The 26,507-nt window shown below is 41.1% G+C and overlaps 1 protein-coding gene and 1 long non-coding RNA gene across 5 annotated transcripts in view; one reads left to right on the forward strand and one right to left on the reverse strand.

Annotated features, from left to right (window-relative positions):
• LOC133489242 (uncharacterized) overlaps nt 1–3,409 on the forward strand; it is an 18,064-nt gene extending 14,655 nt beyond the window's left edge. Inside the window, exon 4 of the long non-coding RNA XR_009791845.1 lies at nt 3,264–3,409. This is a non-coding gene — a long non-coding RNA (uncharacterized LOC133489242). The remainder of the gene's footprint in view (nt 1–3,263) is intronic.
• LOC133489239 (lysine-specific demethylase 4A-like) lies at nt 831–26,505 on the reverse strand. 4 transcript variants are annotated; one of them, XM_061798119.1, is made up of 23 exons: nt 26,330–26,505; nt 20,909–21,069; nt 20,571–20,746; nt 20,332–20,446; nt 19,628–19,821; nt 19,420–19,469; nt 19,229–19,332; nt 19,008–19,145; nt 18,698–18,921; nt 16,404–16,567; nt 15,725–16,302; nt 15,275–15,376; nt 12,974–13,088; nt 12,360–12,535; nt 9,940–10,150; nt 9,612–9,691; nt 8,936–8,991; nt 7,693–7,801; nt 4,468–4,659; nt 3,508–3,678; nt 3,317–3,436; nt 2,019–2,111; nt 831–1,935 (listed from the first exon to the last, which is right to left on the reverse strand). In XM_061798119.1, the coding sequence occupies exons 2-23, from the start codon at nt 21,047–21,049 to the stop codon at nt 1,798–1,800; spliced, it is 3,447 nt and encodes a 1,148-aa protein (XP_061654103.1). In that variant the 5' UTR covers nt 21,050–21,069; nt 26,330–26,505; the 3' UTR covers nt 831–1,797. The 4 variants fall into 4 exon arrangements, with proteins under 4 accessions (XP_061654103.1, XP_061654101.1, XP_061654104.1 ...); XM_061798117.1 differs by having other exon boundaries at nt 15,725–16,317; XM_061798120.1 differs by lacking the exon at nt 15,275–15,376 and having other exon boundaries at nt 15,725–16,317.
• Between the last annotated feature and the right edge of the window lie 2 nt (nt 26,506–26,507).

Here is a 26,507-nt window from a genome sequence, read left to right on the forward strand (position 1 = left end):
TTAGAACTCAGCCCATCCAGGATTGACCAATCAGCAAAAAGGGGTTGTCCCAAATGACATCATTTTCATATTCATGAATTTGTTCTACCTTTTAAAATAATTTATCGGGCTCCAGCAGTGTTTTTTTTCTCTGTTGGAGTTTGACATTTTTCCAGCTCCAAAACGACAGTCAATTTTTAGTAAAGCTCCGGTCTTAAAGTGTTTGACACAGTAGTTGGGAAAGTACTCCGACTTCATCCGTCACTGTCGGCCCGCTTTCAGCAAATTTCCCAACATCATTGGCAACGATGAGTAGCCCTTGCTCCGCCCCCAGTGGTCATGGTAAAGAAAGCTGTACTGGGCATTTGCATAAGACAGAAATGTCCTGCCAAAACAGTGATTTCAACCAGTGTGTGTCAAATGTGTTAGTGTACTGTACAGTGATCCCTCCATATTCAAGTTTCACTTAGCTAAGTTTAGCCTGGGTTATTATGGAGTGTCTTCACAGCATGTACATGCGCACTTCCATTCATTCAAAATCAAATCTGTAAGCCATTTCTTTAAGGGTAATGTTGACAGATGAGTTTTAAATGATACTTAAGTGTTTTGGAATCACAGTTTGTGGTGTATTTACACTTTAAACTATTACTACAGGCAATCAAATTCACAGGGGGTGTGAGGAATTACTGTAAAACTTTAGCCTTTGTGTATTTTGCTGGAATGTCGGAGCTTATATTAAGACACCTTTTTACGTTTGTGAAAAAAAATGCACGACATAAAAATCATGAAAAACTGCTGCAACGTGCTAATTTCTAATAAAGTATTTCATGAGAATCACTGACATACAAACATTTGTTTTTGTTATCCCAAACTTTACTCAAACAGTTGAGGGTTTACAAAGACAGACACGATGGTACCTTCACTCAAGACCAAACAGTGACCAATCGCTAAGCGGTAAAGATATTTGTATACTTAAAGTAGTTGACCATAATTGCAGATCATCCATGCCATGTTGTTCGTTAGGGATTGAACTACTACTTTCTTACTTGAATCGTACTAGAAGTCACCAGACAAAAAGAATGGAAGCTCAGGTCTTTAGCGGCCATGTGTCGTCAGTGAGACATTGATCAGATAGGTTCACGTCAAATGAAAAGAACTGGAAAGCTATTAAAGGTGTGCCTGAAAATCTGCCCTTATAATAAATATAAATACATCTGAAGTTTTCTACAGATTTCAAAAAAGGACAAAAATAGTTTATTTCCTTCAACATAAGTCACCCACATAAATTATTTCTCAAGATAGTCAAAATAATCCGTAATCTTTAGGGGGCTGGTGAAATAAGGCTTGAGTACATTTCTTCAGTTTTCACATCAGACAGCTGACAAATTGTAATTGTGGGATGGGATGAAAATTTCAGGTTTGTTGACACTCTCTGTCTGTATTGTTTAAATTCTTTGGGCAAATGCGACAAGTCAGGTACTGGAGTGATTCGGAACAAGCTCAGCACCTCCACAGTTAAATTCATATCACTCTCTTTAAAGTCACAAATGAATGGAAAATGAGAAAATGGTTTCTGAGCTGCATATAGCTGACATGGGGTGGAACCCATGTTGCCTGAAAATGTAGTCAACTTTTTCCCTACTTGATTTCTGGCTAATGGCTTCTTACCGCTTTAAAAAATAAATTAAGGATAAGGAAATCTACAGAGAATGATATGAAAGAGTGTTATTCCAAGCACATCAAAGTCATTTAAAGTCCCAGCCGTACTTTATAAATATGAAGCCTGGCAGGCCTTGGAAGCGGATGAACAAACCAACATCACTCCATGATGGCCCGATAAATGACAGGCTCGATGTAATCCTCTCTGTAACGAGAGTTGATGACGCGTTGTCGTTTGGAGTTCTGTTTGACGTCGTTCTGCGCAAAGAGCTCAAAGCGCATGTCTGATGCCACCGACTGCGGAGGGAAAACAAGCTATTGTCGTCGTTTTCATTCGTACATGACACGAATGAAGCACTCCCAAGAGGACTGGAACTTACCAGTCGTGACTTGACCCGTTTTGGCAGAGCTTCATCTAAGGTGTACACGTCTTCGCGCTTGACGGAAATTTGAGATTCATCTTCAAATTCCACCTGAAAGGCAGCAGATGCCAATGTAAACAGTTTGAGCACACTATAACATTCATTCAGTCATGCCTTGAAATTTTTTAAACACGCTGTTTAAAACACATTTACTGCCATTGACGGCTTTAGAAGTCAAATATCCATGTTAAGTGGGGAGGCTGGCAGTGAATGAGTTAGGAAAAATAGCACTTTACAGTACAGTATTGTTTTTTCTAAAAACATAGTTCATAATTAAATAAAATGTAAAGAATTAAACAGGGCGGCACGGTGGACGACTGGTTAGAGCGTCAGCCTCACAGTTCTGAGGACCCGGGTTCAATCCCCGGCCCCGCCTGTGTGGAGTTTGCATGTTCTCCCTGTGCCTGCGTGGGTTTTCTCCGGGCACTCCGGTTTCCTCCCACATCCCAAAAACATGCATTAATTGGAGACTCTAAATTGCCCGTAGGTGTGAATGTGAGTGCGAATGGTTGTTTGTTTGTATGTGCCCTGCGATTGGCTGGCAACCAGTTCAGGGTGTACCCCGCCTCCTGCCCGATGACAGCTGGGATAGGCTCCAGCACGCCCGCGACCCTAGTGAGGAGAAGCGGCTCAGAAAATGGATGGATGAATTAAACAGTTTGCATATCAATTTAATTTGCATTGTGCTGATCCTTCTGTGAGTGCACCTTGGCCACTAGGGGGCAGTGTAATACATACATTCAGACATAAGCCATAGTAATATTGGTCATTCTTTACAGAGGATAAAGAATATATGCCTGTCAGTATCATTAGATCGTCTGTCCATATATGTTGCTGCACCGTTTGTGTTCAATTAACCGTTGCTTAAAGTTTTATAACTACTACGACATTGATGTTAGCTTTGTGCATTGTGTGTTAGTAATAAGCTAGCAGACTTTCGCAAGACCAAGTTAATATTTGATTAAATACACAACTTGTTTTGTTATACATTTAGTTTCACAGTAAACTCCAACTGGGAGTGGTAATAAACAATTGAGGCAAGCACTTCTTTTTGAAGAATAGAAAATGCTCCTTGTTGAGAAGTTCGATGCCACCAAAGCAAAAAAAAAATAATAATTCCAACACGTGGTCTCACTAAGGCAGTGCTAGTGTTTTGTCATTGATATGGGCCAATATCAACTGTCTCTTGGGGCCCCCCTTCAGCTCATCTCTGACTATCACGTGGCGAGACAAAAAGACGGATCCTGGCGACCTACCAGGTACATAGGGATGGAGTGGGACGCCACAAACTTGGCCCCGTACAGCAACCCGTCGGTCCATCGCACTGACACGGCAGCGCCCTTCGCGGGCGGCCCGAGTCGCACGCAATCCCGGTTCTGGAGAGATATAAGGTCAAGAAGGACTGATGAAACAAGGCCCGGTGGAATAATGTCTGACAGTTACTGACCTCAATGTCTTCTGGGAAGAGGTTGTCACTGTACGAGCCGTCGTCGAACACAACCTCGTAGAAGGTGGCGGTGGTCAGTCCCACCACCTCACTGTGGTAGTAACGACCGTTTCTGTATTTACAAATCACTCTCTGTCCCACCGCCAGCTCTCTCATGGAGTCCTTATTACGCTGTGGACCACAAGAAGATGTCAGCCTGAAAAACCATCTCACTCCATCTAGACAAAGGTTTCTAAAAAAAAATGTATTTCATTGCAGCAAGGCACATATTTTACATGAGAAAAAAATATATATATAGTTATCCCCTGTTATTTGCTGGAGTTATGTTCCAGGCCCACCTGCAATAAGTCAAAATCCATGATATAGAAAGACCATATAAAGTCACCTGTAAGACTTATTTTTTTCAGAGTAATGTTATGACTTTAAACCTATATTAAACTGATTTGAGATCATGGTTTACACTGTAAACTATTAACATAGGAAAATGTAATACTCTTTAGGAGAGACGTCAAAGCCAGGAATAATGTTGTTAAAACCAAGGGTACTGACACCTTTTGAATCTAATTTTTTTTCTTTGTATTAGAAATATTGTTGTCTTTTTGTTTTGATGTGTAAATAACGATACACGCCTGCCAAATGAAAATGTGACGCATGCGTAAGGGGGTTGGGGACAAAAGCTGAAGCTTCAGCCTCACCCTTTGGTTGTGCCCATTGTTTTTAACTTGTGGGGTGACAATAAACGCTTTCATTCAGTCATCATTCATAATAAGTCTAGAAATGAGCAACTAGTAACCAGAGTTCCATTTTGGAATGCGTTTGATTTATAGAAGAAAAAAAAAAAAAGGCTAGTAGACTCTGTGAACTTCGGAGTTGGGAAACTACACGGCCTATCTTTAAAGTTAACATATTCTGGGAGGTTTCCACTAATTTCTGCGCTAGTTGGCAGTTAGGGGCAGTTACCTCAGCTACGGCAGCCGCTTTATGCCTGTGACAGGTGATGAAGACAATGAATGGCCAGTCGTCCGGGTGCATAAGTATGCCAGCGGCCTGAGCGCAGCTGGGGTGGAACGCCGTGGAGCAGCGACCGTGGGAACACTGGACACAGCAGCCCGTTGACTCTGTCTTCATCCGTTTCCTGCAGAAAACGCATTTCTGCCACAGACAAAGAGTCACGTCGAGCAGGGTCGTCGAGAGGAAAGGTTTCAAGCGGTGGGGTAAATAAAGTAAGGGAAGTGCAAAGGGGAAGGAAAGGAGGAGAAAGGAAACAAGTGGGAGAAAGATTAAAAAAAAAAAAAAGTTTCAAAGGAAATATTGCACCCAGACACTGCACAGTTTCCTTCTGAAGTGAGACTGACATATGCAATTTTTATTTACTAATATACTATTTAGAAACATGACTAAAGCTCCATTGAGATTAAAAACAATGACAATGGAGACAAGGCTGACTATTTAGTCCAAACTCCGGAATCCTTCCCCGACATTTATTTGCTACATGACTCATAGTCATTCAAACATAACCCATCCGTATCAATGAAATGTGCTTATCTTGAGCTTGACATCCACCTAGGGCTGGAATTATTAATCGAATTACTTGAAGAATTTGATTGCAAAAAAAAAAAAAAACCTTCGCAGGAACAATTTTTCCACACAGACCATGTTAGTGCAGTCACGCGCACCACTTCTTGCAAAAATACCGTCATTTCTCATGTATAATACGCACCCCCAAAGTGCATTTATATATATATATATATATATATATATATATATATATATATATAATGCATTTTAAAATGTATGATTTTGCTTCTACCCATATGATTGAAACATGAAGTGTTAGCTTTTTTGTTATTTTTTCAAATAATTATTCTAAGTTAAGCATTGTATTTGAACATGTACTATTTTCTTTTTATTTACTTGCTCTTATTTTGAAATTCACAGCCCTACTTTTATTAAGTAAATGATAAAACACACAGTTGTGCTCATATGTTTGATTACCCAGGCAGAATTTGTAAGATGGGTACAATTCTTTAACATGAAGTGCCAGGCGAAACACATTTAATTTTATTTTAATGGGATTCAAATTAAACTGTCAAGCATTTCAGAAAAGCATTATCATTAAACAAAACATAACAATAAAGAACTTAGTGATGGTTGTTCAGTCATCAGTCGCATTTAAAAAAAACAATATTTCACAAATTCTGCCAGGGTATGTAAACTTATGAGCACAACTGTACATATATGCAGTCATACGTACCCCTGTCATATTGGAATGAACCTCTAGCTAACCATGACCTCTAGCTGGCGGTGGCATATTAGAATGAAAGTGTATACCTTTTTCATAACCTCTTGGTGGTGGTGGCATATTGGAATGAAAGTGTACAGCTTTTTCATAACCTCTAGATGGCGCCATACATACATTAAATGTGAAAGTTTTTTTCATTTCCCCCTATACCTATGTATAATGCGTAGTATTGACTTTTGACCGCGGCACGGTGGACGACTGGTTAGAGCGTCAGCCTCACAGTTCTGAGGACCCGGGTTCAATCCCCGGCCCCGCCTGTGTGGAGTTTGCATGTTCTCCCCGTGCCTGCGTGGGTTTTCTCCGGGTACTCCGGTTTCCTCCCACATCCCAAAAACATGCATGAATTGGAGACTCTAAATTGCCCGTAGGCATGACTGTGAGTGCGAATGGTTGTTTGTTCCTATGTGCCCTGCGATTGGCTGGCAACCAGTTCAGGGTGTACCCCGCCTCCTGCCCGATGACAGCTGGGATAGGCTCCAGCACGCCCGCGACCCTAGTGAGGAGAAGCGGCTCAGAAAATGGATGGATGGATGGATGACTTTTGACCATTTTTTGGGGGGGAAATGCGCATTATACACAAGAAATTACGGTAAATTGCGTAAAAGACGGAATGTCCAAAGTTTGGAATAATTTAATATAGCCTATCATTGCTAGTTAGAACAGACTGTAATGCTCCCACTTTAAAACACTTTGTTAAACAAACAGTAATAATAATAATAAAAACATCATAAGAACATCCACACATGAGCTGCCGATGCCCACAACTAATGCAAAGTCACTCAATGGGCTAGCCAGTTAACAGCCAGCCAACTTTACATTCCCTGACACCCACTTCACGCACCAGGCCATACAATACATACAGGCCATATACTGCCATACACACTCAAAGTCACAGATACTACAATAGACCGTGAGAATGGCGAGCCCAAGTGGAAAAATACCTGCACCTCACAAGCACATGTTATTGTGTTTAATAAAGCGCACCAAAAAATTGTATCCGATTAATCGATGGGATAACCGGACGAATAATTCGATAGTTGCAGCTCTAAATCCACCCCTAAATTTGTATCCCCACTCTACACATCAAACTCTCAAACAGAGTAACTTCCGGTTAAAGGAAGCCAAACGTAATATTTCAGAGCTTTATAACGCAACTTCAATCAGATGATAAAATAAGACCAAATTACAAATACTTCCAATACATTTTGGGAGGGGAAAAAAAATAAATAAAAATTCAAGGGAGTTTGCTAATAATATTTTGTTCTTCACTTCAATCTAGCCTCTTGTGCAAAATTATGTGATTATACAGCTTTAACTCTTATGGAGTTTAATTAATAGAGCCAGCTGCCATGTTGCAAATGTTAGCATCCAGCTAATACTAAATTTACACTTCCGAGTTTAGTCCCCGCACCTCTCTCAATCGCAAAAATTGTCACAGAAAATTTTTATTTCCACTGTTGCTAAAACGTAAAAGGTTTATACAGAATTCCACATTTTTTTCCCCCATATTGTAGTCTAATAACGTACCCAATTCTCACTCAAATGGTTTTACATTTTAACAAGAAAAACTGTTTCAAGACGCTATACTCCCTGATGTCCAAATAATATTTCTGTGACATGCTTTCATTTCATTTACCTTGGAAATGGACTCAGATATACTATATCTTCAATATTAATTTTTTTTGGGACACTGTATAGTCGTAAAATTCTATACAAAGATTTTCAAAGAAAAAATACTAATTAACAAGTAACATACCATAATTTGTACAATGGATTTTAGGATTAAAAGAGTCATTGTAAGGATCCACAGACACTCTTGTCAACATTTTAATTCCGGGGACATCACTAATGATCTGTGTGCTCTCATGTCTTGGGACTCTTACCAGTCTGAAGCGAGGCAGTGGGATTGCAGACAGATCGATGGGACGCCGCTCTGTGATGTTTACAAAGCGAGCTTCGAGCACAGTGATGGCGCACAGCACATGAACCCACCTGCCAGACAGACAAACATGACATTGACTCAAAACAAACAGAACAATGTCCAGGGTGCAAGATAACCTACATTATTTAGACAACCAGACATTTAGTGAATTCTCTTGTTATTTTTACGAAAATGACAACGGGAACTTCGACCCAAGTGGGGAAAAAAATACATTTCACTCAACAATAAAACATTGTAGAAAATGTTATATCCCTTTCAAATACAACTGCAGTGCACTTGTTGTAATGTGACGTCGTCGATGTAAACGATGCAGTTTGGAGAGGGGGCTTTGGGGAGGCATAACTTAAAAGGTAAACTTGACTACTGGCGTGTTGCCAAAGAACATTCCAGTGCTAACGATAGATAGATGTGTATTGAATGTGCTGTTTCACTATAGGGATTGTTAGGATTACAGGAAGTCCTCGATTTACGAACGAGTTGCGTTCCTACGCTGGCGACATAACCCGAATTTACGCGCAAGTCGGATTTCACCGTTAAAGTCGAAATACTTCTGTTACGTGATTGTGACAGCAAACTCAGTGTGTGTGGGCGTGTGCGTCGATGTGTGAGTGAGACGGGACTGCGCAGGCGTCGTCCGGCAGGACTGTGAAGGTGGAAGGAGTGCGCGCAGGTGCGAGTGTGTACAGTGGCAAGTGTAGTGATGACGACCGGGGAAGAGTAGCAATTAGCGGAGGACCCGTTGACGTTGAATGTGCAGAGGAGCTAATAAAGCCATTAAAGCAGCAAATCGGTGCTTCGTGCGTTTATTGTTGCCGCCACCCAGCTCAGCTGTGCAACGAGAAGGGAGTTAACCCCCAGGAGGACAACTGCGGCCCTGGAGAAGGCGTCTCCCGACCACGGTCAGGTGACCGTAGCAGAAAAGGTTAAAACTTCGTATAAAGAAACTAAAATACATTAAAATTAAAAAAATAAGATGCTGTTCTTACCATTACTGCTGAGAGTGTGTAAAAAGGAGGGCGAAAAAGGCAAAGATACTCCCGGCGCACAAACACAGACAAGCACTATGCACTCGCTAACAGAAACACTATGGTGCTGGGGACAAAATGGCGGACAAGGTGCGGGCGTCGTAAAGTCGAAATGTCGTAGGTCGAGTACGTCGTAACTCGAGGACTTCATGTACTTACTTGTCATTGTTGGCTCTCTGCAGAGCTCCACCTCGGAGAGAACACAGACAGCAATCCTGGCACAAGAAAAAGTGTGTTGAAACTGTTGATAACTGGACAATAAAAAAAAATAAAAAAATCTGTCTACCACTTAATAATTCAAATTTAAATAAATGTGAAATTATTCACCTCACAGATTCTAAAAGTGAAAATTCCAGTTACAGTACTGTAATTGAAAACCTATTCCACTTGCGTAGAAAGACACACGCGGCACTGCCCACTGGTGGTCATTTGTGTTCATTTGTGTGCAAATATTGGGCAATATTCCCAGATTGTTCCACAAAAGTCAAGCAGGAATGCTGATAACAACAGATACACAAAATGAGGAACAATGTATTCCATAAACAATAACACGCAAAGGAAGGGAACACTCCCAGCAGGACAAAAAATGAGGCACACTGCCAAGTATACTTTTAAAGTGACAAAAATGAAAGTGCTAGGACAAATGTGTCCCATTTAGAGTTGATTACTGTGATTTCTTTTAACAACTTCAGGAGGCAGCAATTTAACCTGAGGTAAGCAGTACGGGTTTCTTTAAAACCTTCATGCAACTCATTGTGGAACCTTCCTGTGTTTAAGTGAAGCTTATCAACCTACAAGAATTGACAATAAATAATTGAGAGCCCAGTGCACAAACCTCAAGGGTAGCCTCAGCTTTGCAGCGAGCACACAGCCAGTCATCCTGCTCTGTTTCCTCTCTGGTTACACCATAGCAACCTGACCCAGACAGGAAAAGGTTTCTTCCATTACATTTCATTTCTTGGCATTAAAAAAAAAAAAAAAAAAAACATTTGGTAGAAGAGGTCTTTAGTCATCAACAATACCCGTTTTGCTCTGTATATACAGTATGGTGACTAGTTGAGTATGCTTCTTGCACGTATTGCTTATGTTATCAGTCTTTTCATGATTAAATGTAATATAATTAAGCCATTGACAAAAAGGAAGTGTCGATAAAAAGAGCTTACTGGTGTGTACACGGACGCAGCACTGAGAACAGCTGAGCAGCCGGCTAGTGCCGTCTTCTGTGATGTGAGGGTTGGACAGCTGGCCTTCCCCGCTATCGCTGGCCTTGTTGGTGTGCGTGTTGAAACACATTTCAGGAATGAGAGGTTTGGACCACTGGCAACCTTGGCGGTTCACCAACGTCGCACTGGAATTCCCGTCGCTGCCCTCAGACTAAAAGAGAAATGTATTCTTTTTCATTTCTGATTCCTTTTACATACGTGATCAGAATATCTGTTTTCCAGAGGCCGACTTCAATCAGGAAAGGTTTCTAGGAATATAAAGATGTATATCCATTTCCATTAAATGATTAATGATGATGCAACTTGTCTACATTGCAAAAACTGGGCTTAAGAATAAGTAAAAAATTAATGAAATGAGGAATATATGATTTAATTTAAGCAAAATTATCTCCTAGAGAACAGGAAAATTTTACTTGGCAAGATGTTTTAAAACAATCAAACATACCAAGCCTATAACTAAAACTAGTGTTTATACTACCTACATCTATAGAATCATTCTACTTCTGATTTTAAGATAAACTTACTCGTAATCAGTAATGAAACCTAAATAACAAATTACGATAATTTATAAGATTTTTGTCTGGGAAGAAGTATTTTGACAGACCAATAAGGCATATTTTGCCTTTATTTGGGGTACAGTAGCACCTCGATTACAGATTAGTGCAACACTTGGAATAAGATTATATTGTGCAAAGCAGGCTTTCACGATGTGTAGGGTCTGACGCGTTCCGAGCCTCAGCCTACACCGAAGCGGAGCTTCAGTGAAGTCAACTCTCAGTCATTAGGGTGAGTGAAAGAATAAAATACGTCTACGCCAACATTGAGACAGCTAACAAGGTAAATGGTTGGTTGCAATTTTGCACTGATGGTTTATAGTAGACTTTACACCGATCTGATCGGTTTGATCGATATCATTCAAATTATACCCAACCCTATTTCCATGAAAGGCAATGCATTGACATATGGCGACAATGTTGAATGTGCTGACATTTCCTGGCAATGCATTGATGTGGTGGTGGCGGCCATGATGACAGTAGTTCTATCTATTGTTGCATAGACCTCTGTGCAGAGAGATTGAGCAGCATGGCATGAGTGGCGTTTTTTTTGTTCTTTTTTTCAGTTTAAGATGTCTCTGGAGCCGTACTGCAGTCTGGAATATGCTATTTTTGGTACAGTAAGTATTTTTGTCAAGCTGTTCGTTTATGGCATCTAATCTTAACGGAAAGTTGGAAATAGGAAGTACACAAATTTCTCGCAGCTCATGAAAGCGACCCGTCTCGACTTGCCACTACTGATTGTCACCACCAAGCACAGAGTGTAATAAGTTTGGATAAAATTTGTAACTTTCTAAACATTTGGAAGCTTTTTTATATTCATTTACAATAACTTTGTACTGTACTGGGCGTTTTAGGCCAAAAAGTACAAAACAATAATTTTGTACTGAACAGTAATATGGGTGCATACGGACATAAATTTTTTTTTTTTTTAAAATTATAAAAGTGCTTCAACATAACGGATAATCAGTTGTAACCCCCACACCCCTATTAGTCCATTAAATCGAGTTTCCACAGTATTTCATCTTGTTTAGATTTTAATTTTTGCAGTATATAATTTAAACCCATCTGTCTTTATCCAATGCACACCCAAATGTGACAACCTATGCTTTTTTATTTTACTTATTATTTTATTTATTTTTTATTCATGCCTGTTGTTCTTTGAATTAGGTGTTCAGTATATGGCAATGTTACAGTAATACAAGATAAATACAAAGCAGGAAAGTAGAACCGGCTCTAAATTTAGATTTCTGGTAAACAGAGAAAACTACTTCCTCTGACAGTAAACCATTAATCAAGGCTGTGGCTCAGTAGGTAGAGCGAGTCGGGTCATCCAGTGACCGAAAGGTAGCTGGTTCGAATCCCGGCTCCAACTGTCTGCATGTCCTTGGGCAAGACACTGAACCCTAATTTGCTCCCAGTGGGCCTGGCAGCGCCTTGCCTGGCAGGAGTCGCCCATTGGTGTATGAATGTGTGTGTGTATGGGTGAACGTGAGGTTTTGTAAAGCACTTTGGGCACTGTGATAGTGTAGGTAAAGCGCTATATAAGTGCAGTCCCTTTATCATTTAATGCGTCTCATATAGAGACATCTAAAAAAGGACAGGCATGTACAATAAGAGTAGCCTACATCATAATCTATAGCATAGTCTGTAGATTATGATGTAGGCTACTCTTATTATACGTTCATCCATTTCCTGTACCGCTTATCCTCACTAGACAAAGTAATATAATGCCTCCCTTGACATTCCAGGTAACGGTGAGGGTTTAATGAGAGACTGACAAATAAATAAACTCATCTATCTCACCTGATAGTGGGTGTAGAAAAGCAGGCAGATGGAGCAGTATGGAGCCTGTTCACCCATTCTCTTATTGTACTCCCACTCTACCTGGGGCTTTATAGGCCGACACTGCCACAGGTTCCTTAGTGGCTTTGCCCATTCCTCTTTTTCTTCTTGCTCCACCGTCACATCTTCATAAATTTCTACAGAGTGGATTGTAAGGCCAAAGACAGTGAAAAAAAGTGTGTAACTATTATGGTAACTATAAACTCTTTCAGTCTCTCATTACAACCTGCTAATGAGACTGTAAGCTCAGCGGTCACTTTCCTCTAAGAACATCCTGTCTTAAGCCTCGCAGGATGTTCTCAGAGGAAAGTGGCCACTGAGCAGAAGCTGTGTCATCAACAGAGATACAGAGGGACTGGAAGCATAACTGAAAGGCACAGGGAAGTGGATGTTCTGGGACATGTTGTGAATTTTGCTGTTCATCTCCTTGTTAGAGAACAGCAAGTTGTGCAAAAATAAATGTTATGTTGCATTTTAGGTTCATGCTTGAAATTTCACCCGAAAGTTGAATATGCCTAAATTTAAGCTTAAAGTAGTTTATACTGAAAAATCTGCATCAATTATATCTGGCTTACCATCTTCGCTGAGTATCTCTCTAAAGAGAGGGTGGTGGCGTGGAAGTTTTCTGAGCTGGTCTTGCTGCTGTTGCTTGGTGGCCACTGACATACAGTAGGACTGCTCTTCTGACACCTGGTGGTAAGATAGAATATTGTCATATCTGTAAATAAAACCATGTACAGTGCCACCATGAAGTATTCACACCCCTTCGAAGACATTTTCCACATTTTGCTATGTTACAGACTTATTCCAAAGCTGATTTGAGTATAGTTGTCTTTTAAAAAATAAATAAATTCTACATAAACTATCCCATATTGACAAAGTAAAAAGTTATTTTCAGACATTTGTTCAAATTTATGAAATAAATGTAAACATTCCAACATCATAGGTACACAAGTATTCACACCCTCTGCTATAACACTAAAAATTAAGCTCAGGTTCATCTGATTACCACTGATCATCCTTGAGATGCTTCTACAACTTGAATGGAGTCCACCTTTGGTAAATTAAGTTGATTGAACATCATTTGGAATGACACACACCTGCCTATATAAGGTCTCATAGTTGGCAGTGCATATCAGAGCAGAAACCAAGCAATGAAGTCTAAGCAATTGTCTGCAGTCTCCGAGACCGAATTGTGTCAAGGCACAAATCTGGGGAAGGATACAAAAACATTTCAGCAGCATTGAAGGTCCCGAAAAGCACTGTCTTCTCGATTATTCGGAAATACAAGAAGTTTGGAACCACCAGGACCCTTCCTAGATCTGGCCGTCCGACCAAGCTGAGTAACCGGGGAAGAAGGGCCCTGGTCAGAGAGGTGACACAAGAACTCTATGGTCACAAAGGCGGAGCTCCAGTGTTCCCTTGCGGAGATAGGTGAACCATCCTGAAGGTCAACCATTGCTAACGCACTCCACCAATCAGGCCTTTATGGAAGAGTGGCCAGACGGAACCCACTTCTCACTAAAAGGCACATGGCAACCTGCTTAGAGTTTGCCAAAAGGCACCTTAGGGATTCTCAGACCTGCAGAAACAAAATTCTCTGGTCTGATGAAACCAAAATAGAACTTTTTGGCCTGAATTGCAAGCATCATATCTGGAGAAGAAGAGGCACTGCTCATCACCTGGCTAACACAATCCCTACTGTGAAGCATGGTGGTGGCAGCATCATGCTGTTGGGTTGTTTTTCTGCTGCAGGAACTGGGCGACTATTCCGCTTAGAGGGTAAGATGACAGGTGCCAAATATAGAGATTCTTCAAGACAACTTGCTCCAGCGTGCTCTGGAACTCAGACTAGGGCGTCAACTCACCTTCCAACACAACAATGACTCAAAACGCACAGCCAAGTTAACAAAGAAGTGGCTTCAGGAGCAGCCTGTGAATGTCCTTGAGTGGCCCAGCCAGAGGCCAGATGAACCCAATCGAACATCTCTGGAAAGACCTAAAAATGCCTGTCCACTGACGCTAACAATCCAACCTGACTGACTTTGAGAGGGTCTGCAGAGAAGAATGGGAGAAAATGCCCCAAAACAGGTGTGCCAAGCTCATAGAGACATACCCAAGAAGACTTGAGGCTGTGATTGCTGCCAAAGGTGCTTCAACAAAATATTAAGCCAACGATGTGAATACGTATGTACCTATTATGTTTACATTGTCAATAAATTTGCACAAGTGTCTAAAAATACATTTTTACTTTGTCATTATGGGATATTTTACGTATATTTTATTTTATTTTTTTTTTTTTTAAACTATACTCAAATCAGCTTTAGAATAAGTCTGTAACACAGCAAAATTTGAAAAAAAGTGAAGGGGTGTGAATACTTTCTGGTGGCATTGTATCTTTCCATACATTTTCTATAGTGCTTGTCCTCATTTAGGTCACGGGTGAGCTGGACCCTATTCCACCACGGACTGGTCGGCAGTCAATCACAGGGCACATATAGACAAGCAACCAGTCACATTCATAACTATGGACAATTTAGAATTTTCAATGAACCTAACGTTTTTGGAATGTAGGAGGAAGCCAAGAGTCCCTGAATAGAACCAATGCAAGCATGGGGAGAACGTGCAAACGCCACACAGGAAGGCTGGAGCAAACGACTATGTCACTTTGCTGCCCCATGAACAAAAACACACATTAACTTACTCAATGTCACTGGTAAGAACAAGACCGCTAAAAACCAAAGAAAAAAGTTATTGTTTTAATTTTGGCCATGTCTTATTCGGCCAAAATGAACCTGACATCAGTCACAGTGTAATCAAACCAGTATTGAGGGCTCGGCACTGGTAATAATTTCAGTCCAGTTCTAAGTACTTACATCATGACTCTGAGAAATCACCTTCACTTGAATTGGCTGTTTGACAGGAATGGTGTCTTTCACGATGATAATGCCACTATCCCATAGAGGGCATTGGCTATTCTGTTGTTTGGAACAGGATGAATACAATTCAATACACTTTTGGTTTTGGCAAACTGTTAACGTAACATTTAGTTAGTAGTCGTGCGTTCTTGTTCTGCCATGTAGTCAATTGGTAACCATTCCAAACGCTTAGAGATGAGCATGCGATTGATAGAGCCAATACAGAGCCATCATTAGTACTCATTTTGTCAATCAGCAAGATTAGTAGATTAAATAAAATTTTCAGTCTTTATAAAACCTGCTTAGTTTTCCATGCAAATCTAGAGGAATAATTAGTGCACAAAGAAGACAATTCTTAATCCCTGTGCATCCCTTAAATTGTGGTAGGAATTAAATATAAAAACAGACCTGTCTTTTGTTTTGGTTCTTGGGGATCTCCATTTTGTTGACCTCGGTGGACTGTGTAAGGCAGGTGGGCTCAGCGATGGCCGCATTCTGAAAATCATTGGGCATCGAAACACTGGGTGTGTGGTCCTTCTCCACAGAATGTTCCGTTTGACTGAGTACCACTTTGGTGAGAGATATTCTAGATTCTAGCCTCGATTCCGTGTTTCCACTGGCCGGTGACTGAGATGGTGACACCGTGGCGCCTCCGAGCGGGAGATGACAGGGCTGCTGCTCTCGGGCATAGCTGTGCACCTGCAGCATCGTGTGAGTCTGCATTTTTTCTCGAGGGTAACTGTGAACTTGTAAGATGTCTTTTTGAGTGAGAGTCCGATGGAAGAGCAAGCTGGCCACCCCCATTTTGCGGGAAGGCGTCCATGTTGGCGTCACTGTGGCTGACAGATGACCGTTTTGGGACAAAAACGCAGGTGGACGAGTCTTTGTGTAGTGAGGCGTGTGTCCTGAATCACTCGTGTTTAAACCCCTGTGAAATGGATCCAGCAACGTGAGCTTTGTCGGTGTGACAATCAACTTTGGTGGACCTGTCAATAAAATCACTATTTAATCAGTAAAGGGGATGGAAAAACAAAAAAATTGTTTATACAAAAAAAAAATCACCAGTAAGAATGGTCAATAATAATACCTTTATTTCTCTTGCCATCCTGTGGTGTCATACGTGGTGGTAAAAGATTTAGTCTTGGCCGCTTCGCATACAGCATCATTTCCTCATCTGTATCTTTGGAAACAACCTCTTCCGGCAGCTCCAGACACACCCGGTGTCTCTTGGTCTCAATTCTTTGAAGTGGACTTAAGACAAAAAGAAAAAAAAAGTCATTTTAGAAAGACTTGGAAAGAGCTGATTATTCCAATAAGAAGGTCAGACATGTTTTTATTTAATGACATTTAAAGGGAGTCACTAACTAACAAAATTGTATGCTGACAATCTTGGGGTATTCCACATGCAAATTCTAGGTCCAAACAAAACAAACATGTTTTGTTCAAGTACACACGTTACCAGTCCCGGATCTGTAGACAGTGATAACTCTTGTATGATGCGTTTTAGTATAGTACAGTAGTCAAGGCTGTTAATCACAGGTATCAAACTTAAGGCCCGGGCCTTAAACATAATGTCTGAAAAATCAGACATTATGTTTAAACATCCATCCATCCATTTTCTGAGCCTCTTCTCCTCACTAGGGTCGCGGGCGTGCTGGAGCTTATCCCAGCTATCATTGGGCAGGAGGCAGGTTACACCCTGAACTGGTTGCCAGCCAATCGCAGGGTACATATAAACAAACAACCATTCGCCCTCACATTCACACCTATGGGCAATTTAGAGTTGTCAATCAACCTAGCATGCATGTTTTTGGGATGTTGGAGGAAACCGGAGTGCCCGGAGAAAAACCCACGCAGGCACGGGGAGAATATGCAAACTCCACACAGGCAGGGCCGGGGATTGAACCCTGGTCCTCAGAACTGTGAGGCAGACGCTACAACCAGTAGTCACAGTGCCGCCTATGTTTAAACAAAAACACAAAATTTAAATGAAAATGAGTTGAGGAGATGAATAAACTATTTCCTGCCAGCCCCCTCTCAAATATTTAGATTTCATATTTAAATAAATTTGATACAATCTTCTCAATGATGATTGACCTCTGTCACAGACCACTCTTAACCATTTCATTTTGTAATACACTTAATTTAATGAACTTTTTAAATATTAATTGACCTGGACTCTTTTTTTCTTTGTTGAATTTGTTCCATAACTTTATAACTTTCACTACTAAACTCATTTCCATCACTTTACTTCTAAACCTGTGTATTTTAAAGATGTCTCCTACTTTCAAACTTAGGTTTCTTACTCTTTTTCCCCAAAATGTTTTTCAATATTTATTGGTAATACATTTTTACTAGCCTTGTACATTGTTTGTAGTTTCTTCAGATCAAATCATGGAATCTCGATATCTATTTTATAAATACAGGTCCATATCAATAAATTAGAATGAGAAAACTTCATGTATTTTTGTAGTTCAATTAATGTCATATAGATTCACTACACAGAGTAAACAATTTTTTATGATTTTCTTATTATTTTGATGATTTTCGCTTACAGTTAAAGATCCACATTATACCGTCTCCAAGGAATTAGTTACATGAGAAACAGTCAAACTGATTTGAATATGGAAATGAGGTTGGAATTGGACTTCTAAAAAAGTATTTTCGTGTATTGAATGAATCTGTATGAGTTTCACTTTACGAATTGCAATTCTGAAATACAACAAACTCTTCTACAGTACTCTAATTTATTGAGATGCACCTGTAAGGGGTTAGAGGGATCTCTATATTTTATGTGGCCCAATAAAGCTAATAAATGGTGTTAATTAATGTTTCTTGCTAAATGGATTGTTCTTTTCAATTTGGCAGAAAAATCTGTTCCAAAATGTAAGCCTTTAACAGATATTACAAGCATTTTTTTTCCTTCCACCAAATTTCTTCTATTGAACAACAGAGCATACTTAAATATTTGGTTAGCCCCATTTTCCATAACGTCTGATTTGAACAATTTCCATCCATTTTCTGAGCCGCTTCTCCTCACTAGGGTCGCGGGCGTGCTGGAGCCTAACCCAGCTATCATCGGGCAGGAGACGGGGTACACCCTGAACTGGTTGCCAGCCAATCGCAGGGCACATTCGAACAAACAACCATTCGCACTCACATTAGCACCTACGGCCAATTTGTTTTTAAATATATACAGGAAATTGCAAGAATCAATGAAGTGGTAGTTGTGCATAAGTAATACCATAATATGATTTTCACAGTCATCACAGAACACAGTAACTATACCGTAATTTGACCCACAACGAAAATATGTTTGACACCCCTGCAGTGTAAACAAATCTGATAGAATACAATATTTATAAATGGCATGTGACAAACCTCTTCCGCCCTAAATCATCCCGATCGCTATCCACGGAGCAACTGCTACTATTGTAGAAGATATTAAAAGAATCGCCCAGGAACTCCTTAGCCTCTGGAGTGGGCCGGGAGTGGTCGATGGGGGCTGTATCTCGCCCTGCCAGCCACTGTTCGTAGCGATCTGGCTGGAATTTCTTGACAAACACATCCATGGAGATCTTTACCATGTCCTTGCGGCATGAGCACTGACAGGGAAGAGAACAAGGAGAATATGAATTGAATAATCCATAGTCTCCATTTAGCAACAGCTGTACTGTTTAATAATTCTCACCAAAACTGCTTGCTTGCCATACTCAATCCAGCGCTGTGTGGCAAAGTTGGTGGATTCGGCACAGTTGAAACCATGGTTGAAGCCAGCGTGATAAGCATAGGGGAACGTGACCATGAACTCGCCAGCATATTGGGTAATCTGAGGGGTGAGGTGCAAAACCAACAGAATTATGTATCGTGTCGGTTTATGGCTTGGCGAGAGGAAATTAACACTTCTTATACCTTTTCAAACGGAATGCCATATTTCTTCAGTATAGAAGGCGATATCAGGGTCATCTTGTGCCGCAAAAAGGCCTCACAAGTTTGAGCACTACCAGAAAAGAAACCTACAGAAGACATGCTATACGTTAGGACCACGGCATGTAAACAGCTTTCATTTTAAATGTGTAAATAAGATTACATTGATCTCAAACCTTGAGCCAGACGCTCAAATCTTCTCCCATGCTCTGGAGGAACGCAGTACCTGCAGAAATCCAAATGTGTCTTGAGTTTCAAATGTATTGTAACAACGTTCAATTGTAGTTGTTTCAAGAAACAGCATTTATCTCATTTATGTACATAACATTTGGCAATATATCTAAACGATCTTTCTTTTTTTTATTTTTTTTTTTTATTTATCACCAGGATTTGGGCTCTCCAAAGTGCAAGTAGTTGATGCTGTAGAGGTCCATGTCCTCAGTGTGCCATGCAAAGGTGGTCTTCCACATGCCAAAATACAAGTAGGGTGTATTAACACCCTCAATGGTGATGCCGCTTTCAGATTCCACCGTGTCCAAAATGGTGTTAAGATGACAAATGTTCCACTCTTTGACTTCCTGGAAGAACGCAGAATAACAAGATATAAGGTTACGATTAACACAGGAGACTTCTTGAAATGCATCATGTTAGTACCACACCATCTGATTTGGGTCAAAACATATACGGACATACTTTACAAAGAGAAACCTAACTATACAAATTGTTCCAAAAGTAAATTTTCACTTCCTTTTTTCTATTGTGTTGCAGGTATCATTCGAACAGACGTGAGGCCATCAGCATGTGTGATCATAGGCTTTGCAGTTTTTGTACCCATGGCTTGCCATAGAGCATGTCAAACTGGCGCTGAACTGTGGTCAGGGACAGAAAAACCTCTTGCCAGGCGGCAATTTTGCAATGCTGCTACAATGTCAACTGACGAGCCACGGAATGATATACTAACAAAAATTGCAAAGCCTAAGCTGTCAAACGCTGATGGCCTCATGCCTGTCCAAATAATACCTGAAACAAAATGGAAAAAAAAGGAAGTGTATTGTGACTTTTGGGACACCCTTATAATATTAACTCACCGGATTGTATAGACTACCACCGACGTCGGCTCCATATATAGGAGGATTAAAGGTCACATTCTTCCAGTACTTCCTTTCCAGTTCATCAAAATCATCATAGTGAGGGCTACAGAACCTGCAAAATGGGCAGAAGAAATGTAATCAATTACAAAAAACAGATGAACAACAATCATATTTAAAGCAAGAAAAAAAATTAAAAGTGACATCTTAATTTAAATTTTTTATTTTTTTGGACTTACTTGTCACTGTTTGCAATTTTACGGAACTCTTTCACAGACATCGACTTCTTCTGAATGTTGTACTGAGTGAAAAGGCCCGACTGGCCTGTCACCACCTGCTGAATGGGTGCAGGAATCACCAAATCGTCTATATCGTCATATGAATGTCTTGGCTTCCATTCTTTTGGTGGGATCACCTTGAAAGGGGAAGGGGGGAAGATTACAGTCTCGTTCTTAAAATTGTTATAATCTCTTGATTAGTTGGTGATTGTCTTTGCATACTATGTCTTTGTATAAAAATTGTTACTGTCACTTTAAGAAAAATTGTTGCACAAAGTTGGTCAGCATCAAGTACATACTTTGGCCAGGCCTGCTTTGTGTGCTCCCTGTGACTCCATGTATGCGACATAGCGGCTGAAGTTTTTGAACTCCTCAACAGTGGGGTAAAAGGTCATAATCCCTTTGGAGGCATGGCTTTGGGGTGCTGTGTCTGACGCCATCCCAAAATTGATGGCGATTCCTATGGATTGTAAACACAAGATTGGTCAGACATGGAAATGTGTGTGTGTGAGAAGAAAGGGGTGGTGGGGGGTTTCATGGTTCGTGGTCCCACTATATTGCAGATTTTGATTACAGTTGTTAAACTATTTTTTATACAGTTTTTACAATATTTTTGTGTTACCCATTGCTCTCTCTCTCTCTCTCTCTCTTTCAATAAATTAGCTGTTTAAATGTGTTTGTTTTGTTTTAGGTGTATTGGCCTTTCAAATAATTTAAGTACCGGTACAGTAAATGCAACAAAAACATGCCTTTGGTGTATTCTATTTCACGGATTTCACTTATTGCAGAAGTGGACTGGAAACTAACCCTCGCAATGGAGGGGGGATTGTTACATGATACAGATAATGAGTTTATGAATGGGTAACCAGCAAATGAAAAAATGACCTGGTTGTTCATACTTTGTATCGGTCCGTATTGGTAAAGAAGGAGCTAAGCCAAAAGGCGAAGCTCTCAATTTACCGGTCGATCTATGTTCCTACCCTCCCTTATGGTCACGAGCTGTGGGTCGTGACTGAAAGAACAAGATCCCGGATACAAACGGCCGAAATGAGTTTCCTCCGCAGGGTGTCCGGGCTCTCTCTTAGAGATCGGGTGTGAAGCTCGGTCATCTGGGAGGATCTCAGAGTAGAGCCGTTGCTCCTCCACATTGAGAGGAGCCAGATGAGGTGGCTGGGGCATCTGATTCGGATGCCTCCCGGATGCCTCCCCGGTGAGGTGTTCCGGGCACGTCCCACCGGGACCACTGCAAAAAGGAAGGGGCTCAGGGCTGATCCCTGATGCAGTCCCACGTCCACCTTAAATTCGTCTGTCACACCTACAGCACACCTCACCGCTGTTCTGCTGCCCTCGTACATGTCCTGTATTATTCTAACATACTTCTCTGCCACTCCAGACTTCCGCATGCAGTACCACAGTTCCTCTCTGGGTACTCTGTCATAGGCTTTCTCTAGATCTACAAAGACACAATATAGCTCCTTCTGACTTCCTCTGTACTTTTCAACCTCCTCAAGGCAAATAATGCATCTGTGGTACTCTTTCTAGGCATGAAACCATACTGTTGCTCATAAATACTCACTTCTGTCCTGAGTCTAGCCTCCACTACTCTTTCCCATAACTTCATTGTGTGGCTCATCAACTTTATTTCTCTATAGTTCCCACAGCTCTGCACATCACCTTTGTTCTTAAAAATGGGCACCAGTACACTTTTCCTCCATTCCTCAGGCATCTTCTCACCCACTAGAATTCAATTGAACAAGCTGGTCAAAAACTCCACAGCCACCTCTCCTAGATACTTCCATACCTCCACAGGAATGTCATCAGGACCAACTGCCTTTCCATTTTTCATCCTCTTTAATGCGTTTCTAACTTCCCCCTTACTAATCATTGCCACTTCCTGGTCCACCACACTTGCCTCTTCTACTCTCCCTTCTCTCTCATTTTCCTCATTCATCAACTTCTCGAAGTATTCTTTCCATCTAGCTAGCACACTGCTGGCACCAGTCAACATATTTCCATCTCTATCCTTAATCACCCTAACCTGCTGCACATCCTTCCCATCTTTATCCCTCTGTCTGGCCAGCCTGTATAGATCCTTTTCTCCTTCTTTAGTGTCCACCCTGCCATACATGTCATCATATGCATCTTGTTTGGCCTTTGCCACCTCTACTTTTGCCCTGTGTCGTATCTCAATGTATTCCTTTCGCCTCTCCTCGGTCCTCTCAGTGTCCCACTTCTTACCCAACCTTTTTCCTTGTATGAGTTCCTGTACTGTGAGGTTCCAACACCAAGTCTCCTTCTCTCCTTTCCTGCCAGAAGATACACCAAGTACTCTCCTGCCTGCCTCTCTGATCACCTTGGCTGCAGTGTTCCAGTCTCCTGGAAGCTCCTCCCGTCCACCGAGAGCCTGTCTCAACTCTTCCCGAAAAGCTGCACAACACTCGTCCTGTCTCAGCTTCCAGCACATGGTTCTCTTCTCTGCCTTTGTCTTCCTAATCTTCCTCCCCACCACCAGAGTCATCTTACACACCACCATCCTATGCTGTCTAGCCACACTCTCCCCTACCACTACCTTACAGTTTGTAACCTCCTTCAGATTACATCGTCTGCACAAGATGTAATCCACCTGCGTGCTTCTACCTCCGCTCTTGTTGGTCACCCTATGTTCGTGCCTCTTCTGGAAAAAAGTGTTCACTACAGCCATTTGCATCCTTGTTGCAAAGCCTGCCACCATCTGTCCCTCCAAGTTCCTTTCCTGGATGCCGTACTTACCCGTCACTTCTTCATCAACCCTATTTCCTTCACCAACATGTCCATTACAATCTGCACCAACGACTCTCTGTCTGGGATGCTCAGAACTACGTCGCCTAGCTCTTTCCAGAATTTCTCTTTCACCTCTAGGTTGCATCCTACCTGTGGGGCATAGCCACTAATCACATTACACATAACACCCTCAAGTTCAAGTTTCAGCCTCATCACTCGATCTGATACTCTTTTCACCTCCAAGACATTCTTAGCAAACTCTTCTTTTAAAATAACCCCAACTCCATTTCTCTTCCCATCTACACCATGGTAAAATAATTTAAAGCCTGCCCCTAAACTTCTAGCCTTACTGCCTTTCCACCTGGTCTCCTGGACACACAATATATCAACCTTTCTCCTAATCATCATGTCAACCAACTCGCAAGATTTTCCTGTTATAGTCCCAACATTCAAAGTCCCCACATTCAGTTCTAGGCTCTGTGCTTTCCTCTTCTCTTTCTGCCGAAGAACCCACTTCCCACCTCTTCTTCTTCTTTGACTTCGACCCACAGCAGCTGAATTTCCAACGGCGCCCTACAGGTTGACGCCGCCGGTGGCGGACGTTGTAAACCCGGGCCACGACCGATCCGGTTTGGAATTCTTTGGACGAACACTCATATTTGTTTGGCAAAGTTTTAAGCCGGATGCCCTTCCTGACGCAACCCTCTGCATTTATCCGGGCTTGGGACCGGCCTACAGTTTGCACTGACTTGTGCCCCCCATAGGGCTGCATTTTTGATAATCAACATTAACGTTGCAAATTTTGGGTGGTAAATATTACTTACTGGACATGGGAAGAATATTATGTACAGTAACTTAAGCTGTCAGATAATTGTAAGAGATTTAAAAAGCAGGAAGATTTTGGCCTAAATTACATAGAGTACTCATCCTTTGTTTGTCCAAACTGAACTGAAGTACAATACTTGAGTTCATGTGAAATGCCCGGTTGGACTGTGTTTGCCTTGGACCACACCACTGTGCTTAGCCAGTCCACATAACCTAACTGACAGTGTGGTGGTTCACTTGCTTGTGCTTTGATCAAGAAGACAGCTAACCAGCTAGTTAGCCCGCTAGCCGCAGGATGGTTTTAGCACTTCAACCATACCTCACGGTTATGTTTCATTTTGGCACCAACCGGCGACCTGACCTTAAAGTCGTAGACTTGCAGGCTACGCAGGCATAGACAGATTCCCCCAGCCTGCAGGCTTCTCTATACCGATCGATTCAGAGGCTCGTGGATGCTCGGTTCCCCGCCTAACCCACAACGAGCAGCGCCCCCATGTCACATGCTTTAAAAACAAAACAAAACAAAAAACACTCACATACATAGGGCGAGTCTTCATACCCCAGGTTTCTGGCACTACGCCAGAGTAATTTAAGCCATGCACTGTTCTTTTACTATTGAAATGCCTTGTTTTACAGGCTACATTTCAGTGACACGTGTGGCAAGACTGTTAAAATGTCAGTAATGACAAGTTGTTACTCTAAAAAGTGTTCCATTTGAATGAAACTTATTCCATGTCCATGAAAACAAAAGTTTTTGTGAGTTTTTTTGATTAATGTTTTATTTTTTTAATCCCAACTGCAAAGTGTAATGGCATGATCAAGTATCAGTGAGTATTCAAATGCAAGTACTCGTACTCGTTCAGGACAAGAAGTGGTCTATCCGTATCCAACAGACAGGTGTCAAACTCAAGTTTATGTGGCCTCGAAAGCAAATGATCTACTTTGTTGCTTGCTAAAATCTTTACCATAACTGCTAACTGTTTCACTTTGAATAACGTTGAAATATTCAAAGTATTTTTTTGTTACCAAACCCTTTTTTTGTTCCAGTATAGGATATATGATGGCCTACTGTAAACCTTTCACTTTTTTACTGCATGTATGAAATAAAAAAGGTCAATCATTCAATAGTAGAATTCATTTCCATTTGAACTAAGAGCTGCCTCTTCTTCAGACATTTTGAACAAGCAGTTAAAAACACGTTTAGGCAGGCATTCAAATAAAACTTGATTTTTTTGTTTTGTTCGTTTATTAACTGCATGAAGTTTATGATTCTGTATTTTCACCCTGTGAAGCACTTTGTGAGTTGTGCAACAGGAATAAAAATGTACTTACTAAAGTATAAGTCATAAATTACAACAAAAAAAGTTGTCCACAACCACCCTTGCCCCTTCTAAGAAACTTTAATTTAAATAACAAAATAAATTATATTCATTATTAATTACGTATGATATATTATAATAACAATATTTTATTTGATTATTCAATATATAAATATAAAACAGTGTTGCGTCAACAACCGTCTGAGACTGATTTCAATATAACGTTATTATTATCGGTTTTGTTATTATGCAGGGTGTCTCTGATTGGTTAAATCTTGCGTCTCTTTACGCGACCAGTCGGCTAGCGTTAGCACACATGCTAACTAGTCAGAACGTATCCTTTACGGATTGTAATAACATTGTCCACTGACAGCAATGAACAACATTTATTTTCACTATGTCAGCGTATCACACATTATCAGAAGCTATTAATGCACTGAAATAATTCGCAACGTTACAAAGAAACAGCTAGTAGACGCCTTACATTGGATACGACTATTTCCTGTAAGTCAATCTCCTTCCACTATCATAACATTTAACCAGAAGACTAGGCGGACATGCCGAGCAAACATTTGATAATTCCGACAAAATGTCTTGATTAATTGTCAAAATAGGGCTACCCTACTCCCTAAGTGTTATTTTACCACTTTCGGGCAAGTGTGTATTTCTCAATAAGTCACAAGTGTTCCAGGAATTATACAGTACCGCTAAGCGACCACAGGCGTAAGCAGTCGTTGCTAACAGATTAGCATTTGGACTTCACGAGTGTCACCATTCTGGTGGAGTCAAGAGCAGACGCGACGTTCGTTTACTCACCTTACTCCCCCGCGGACAAAATGGTCGTCACCTGTGATGCTTACTCTCCGGTAATCAACAATACACGCGGTGATAGACATAGAGGAGAGTGGCCACTTTGGCAACTGAGAAGACTGCGAGAAGACCACAAATCTCCATTACCTCAGTTACGCACACACGACGCATGACGCATGCACGG

Source organism: Phyllopteryx taeniolatus, chromosome 14 (assembly GCF_024500385.1).
Source record: "Phyllopteryx taeniolatus isolate TA_2022b chromosome 14, UOR_Ptae_1.2, whole genome shotgun sequence".
NCBI classification, from domain to species: Eukaryota; Metazoa; Chordata; class Actinopteri; order Syngnathiformes; family Syngnathidae; genus Phyllopteryx; species Phyllopteryx taeniolatus.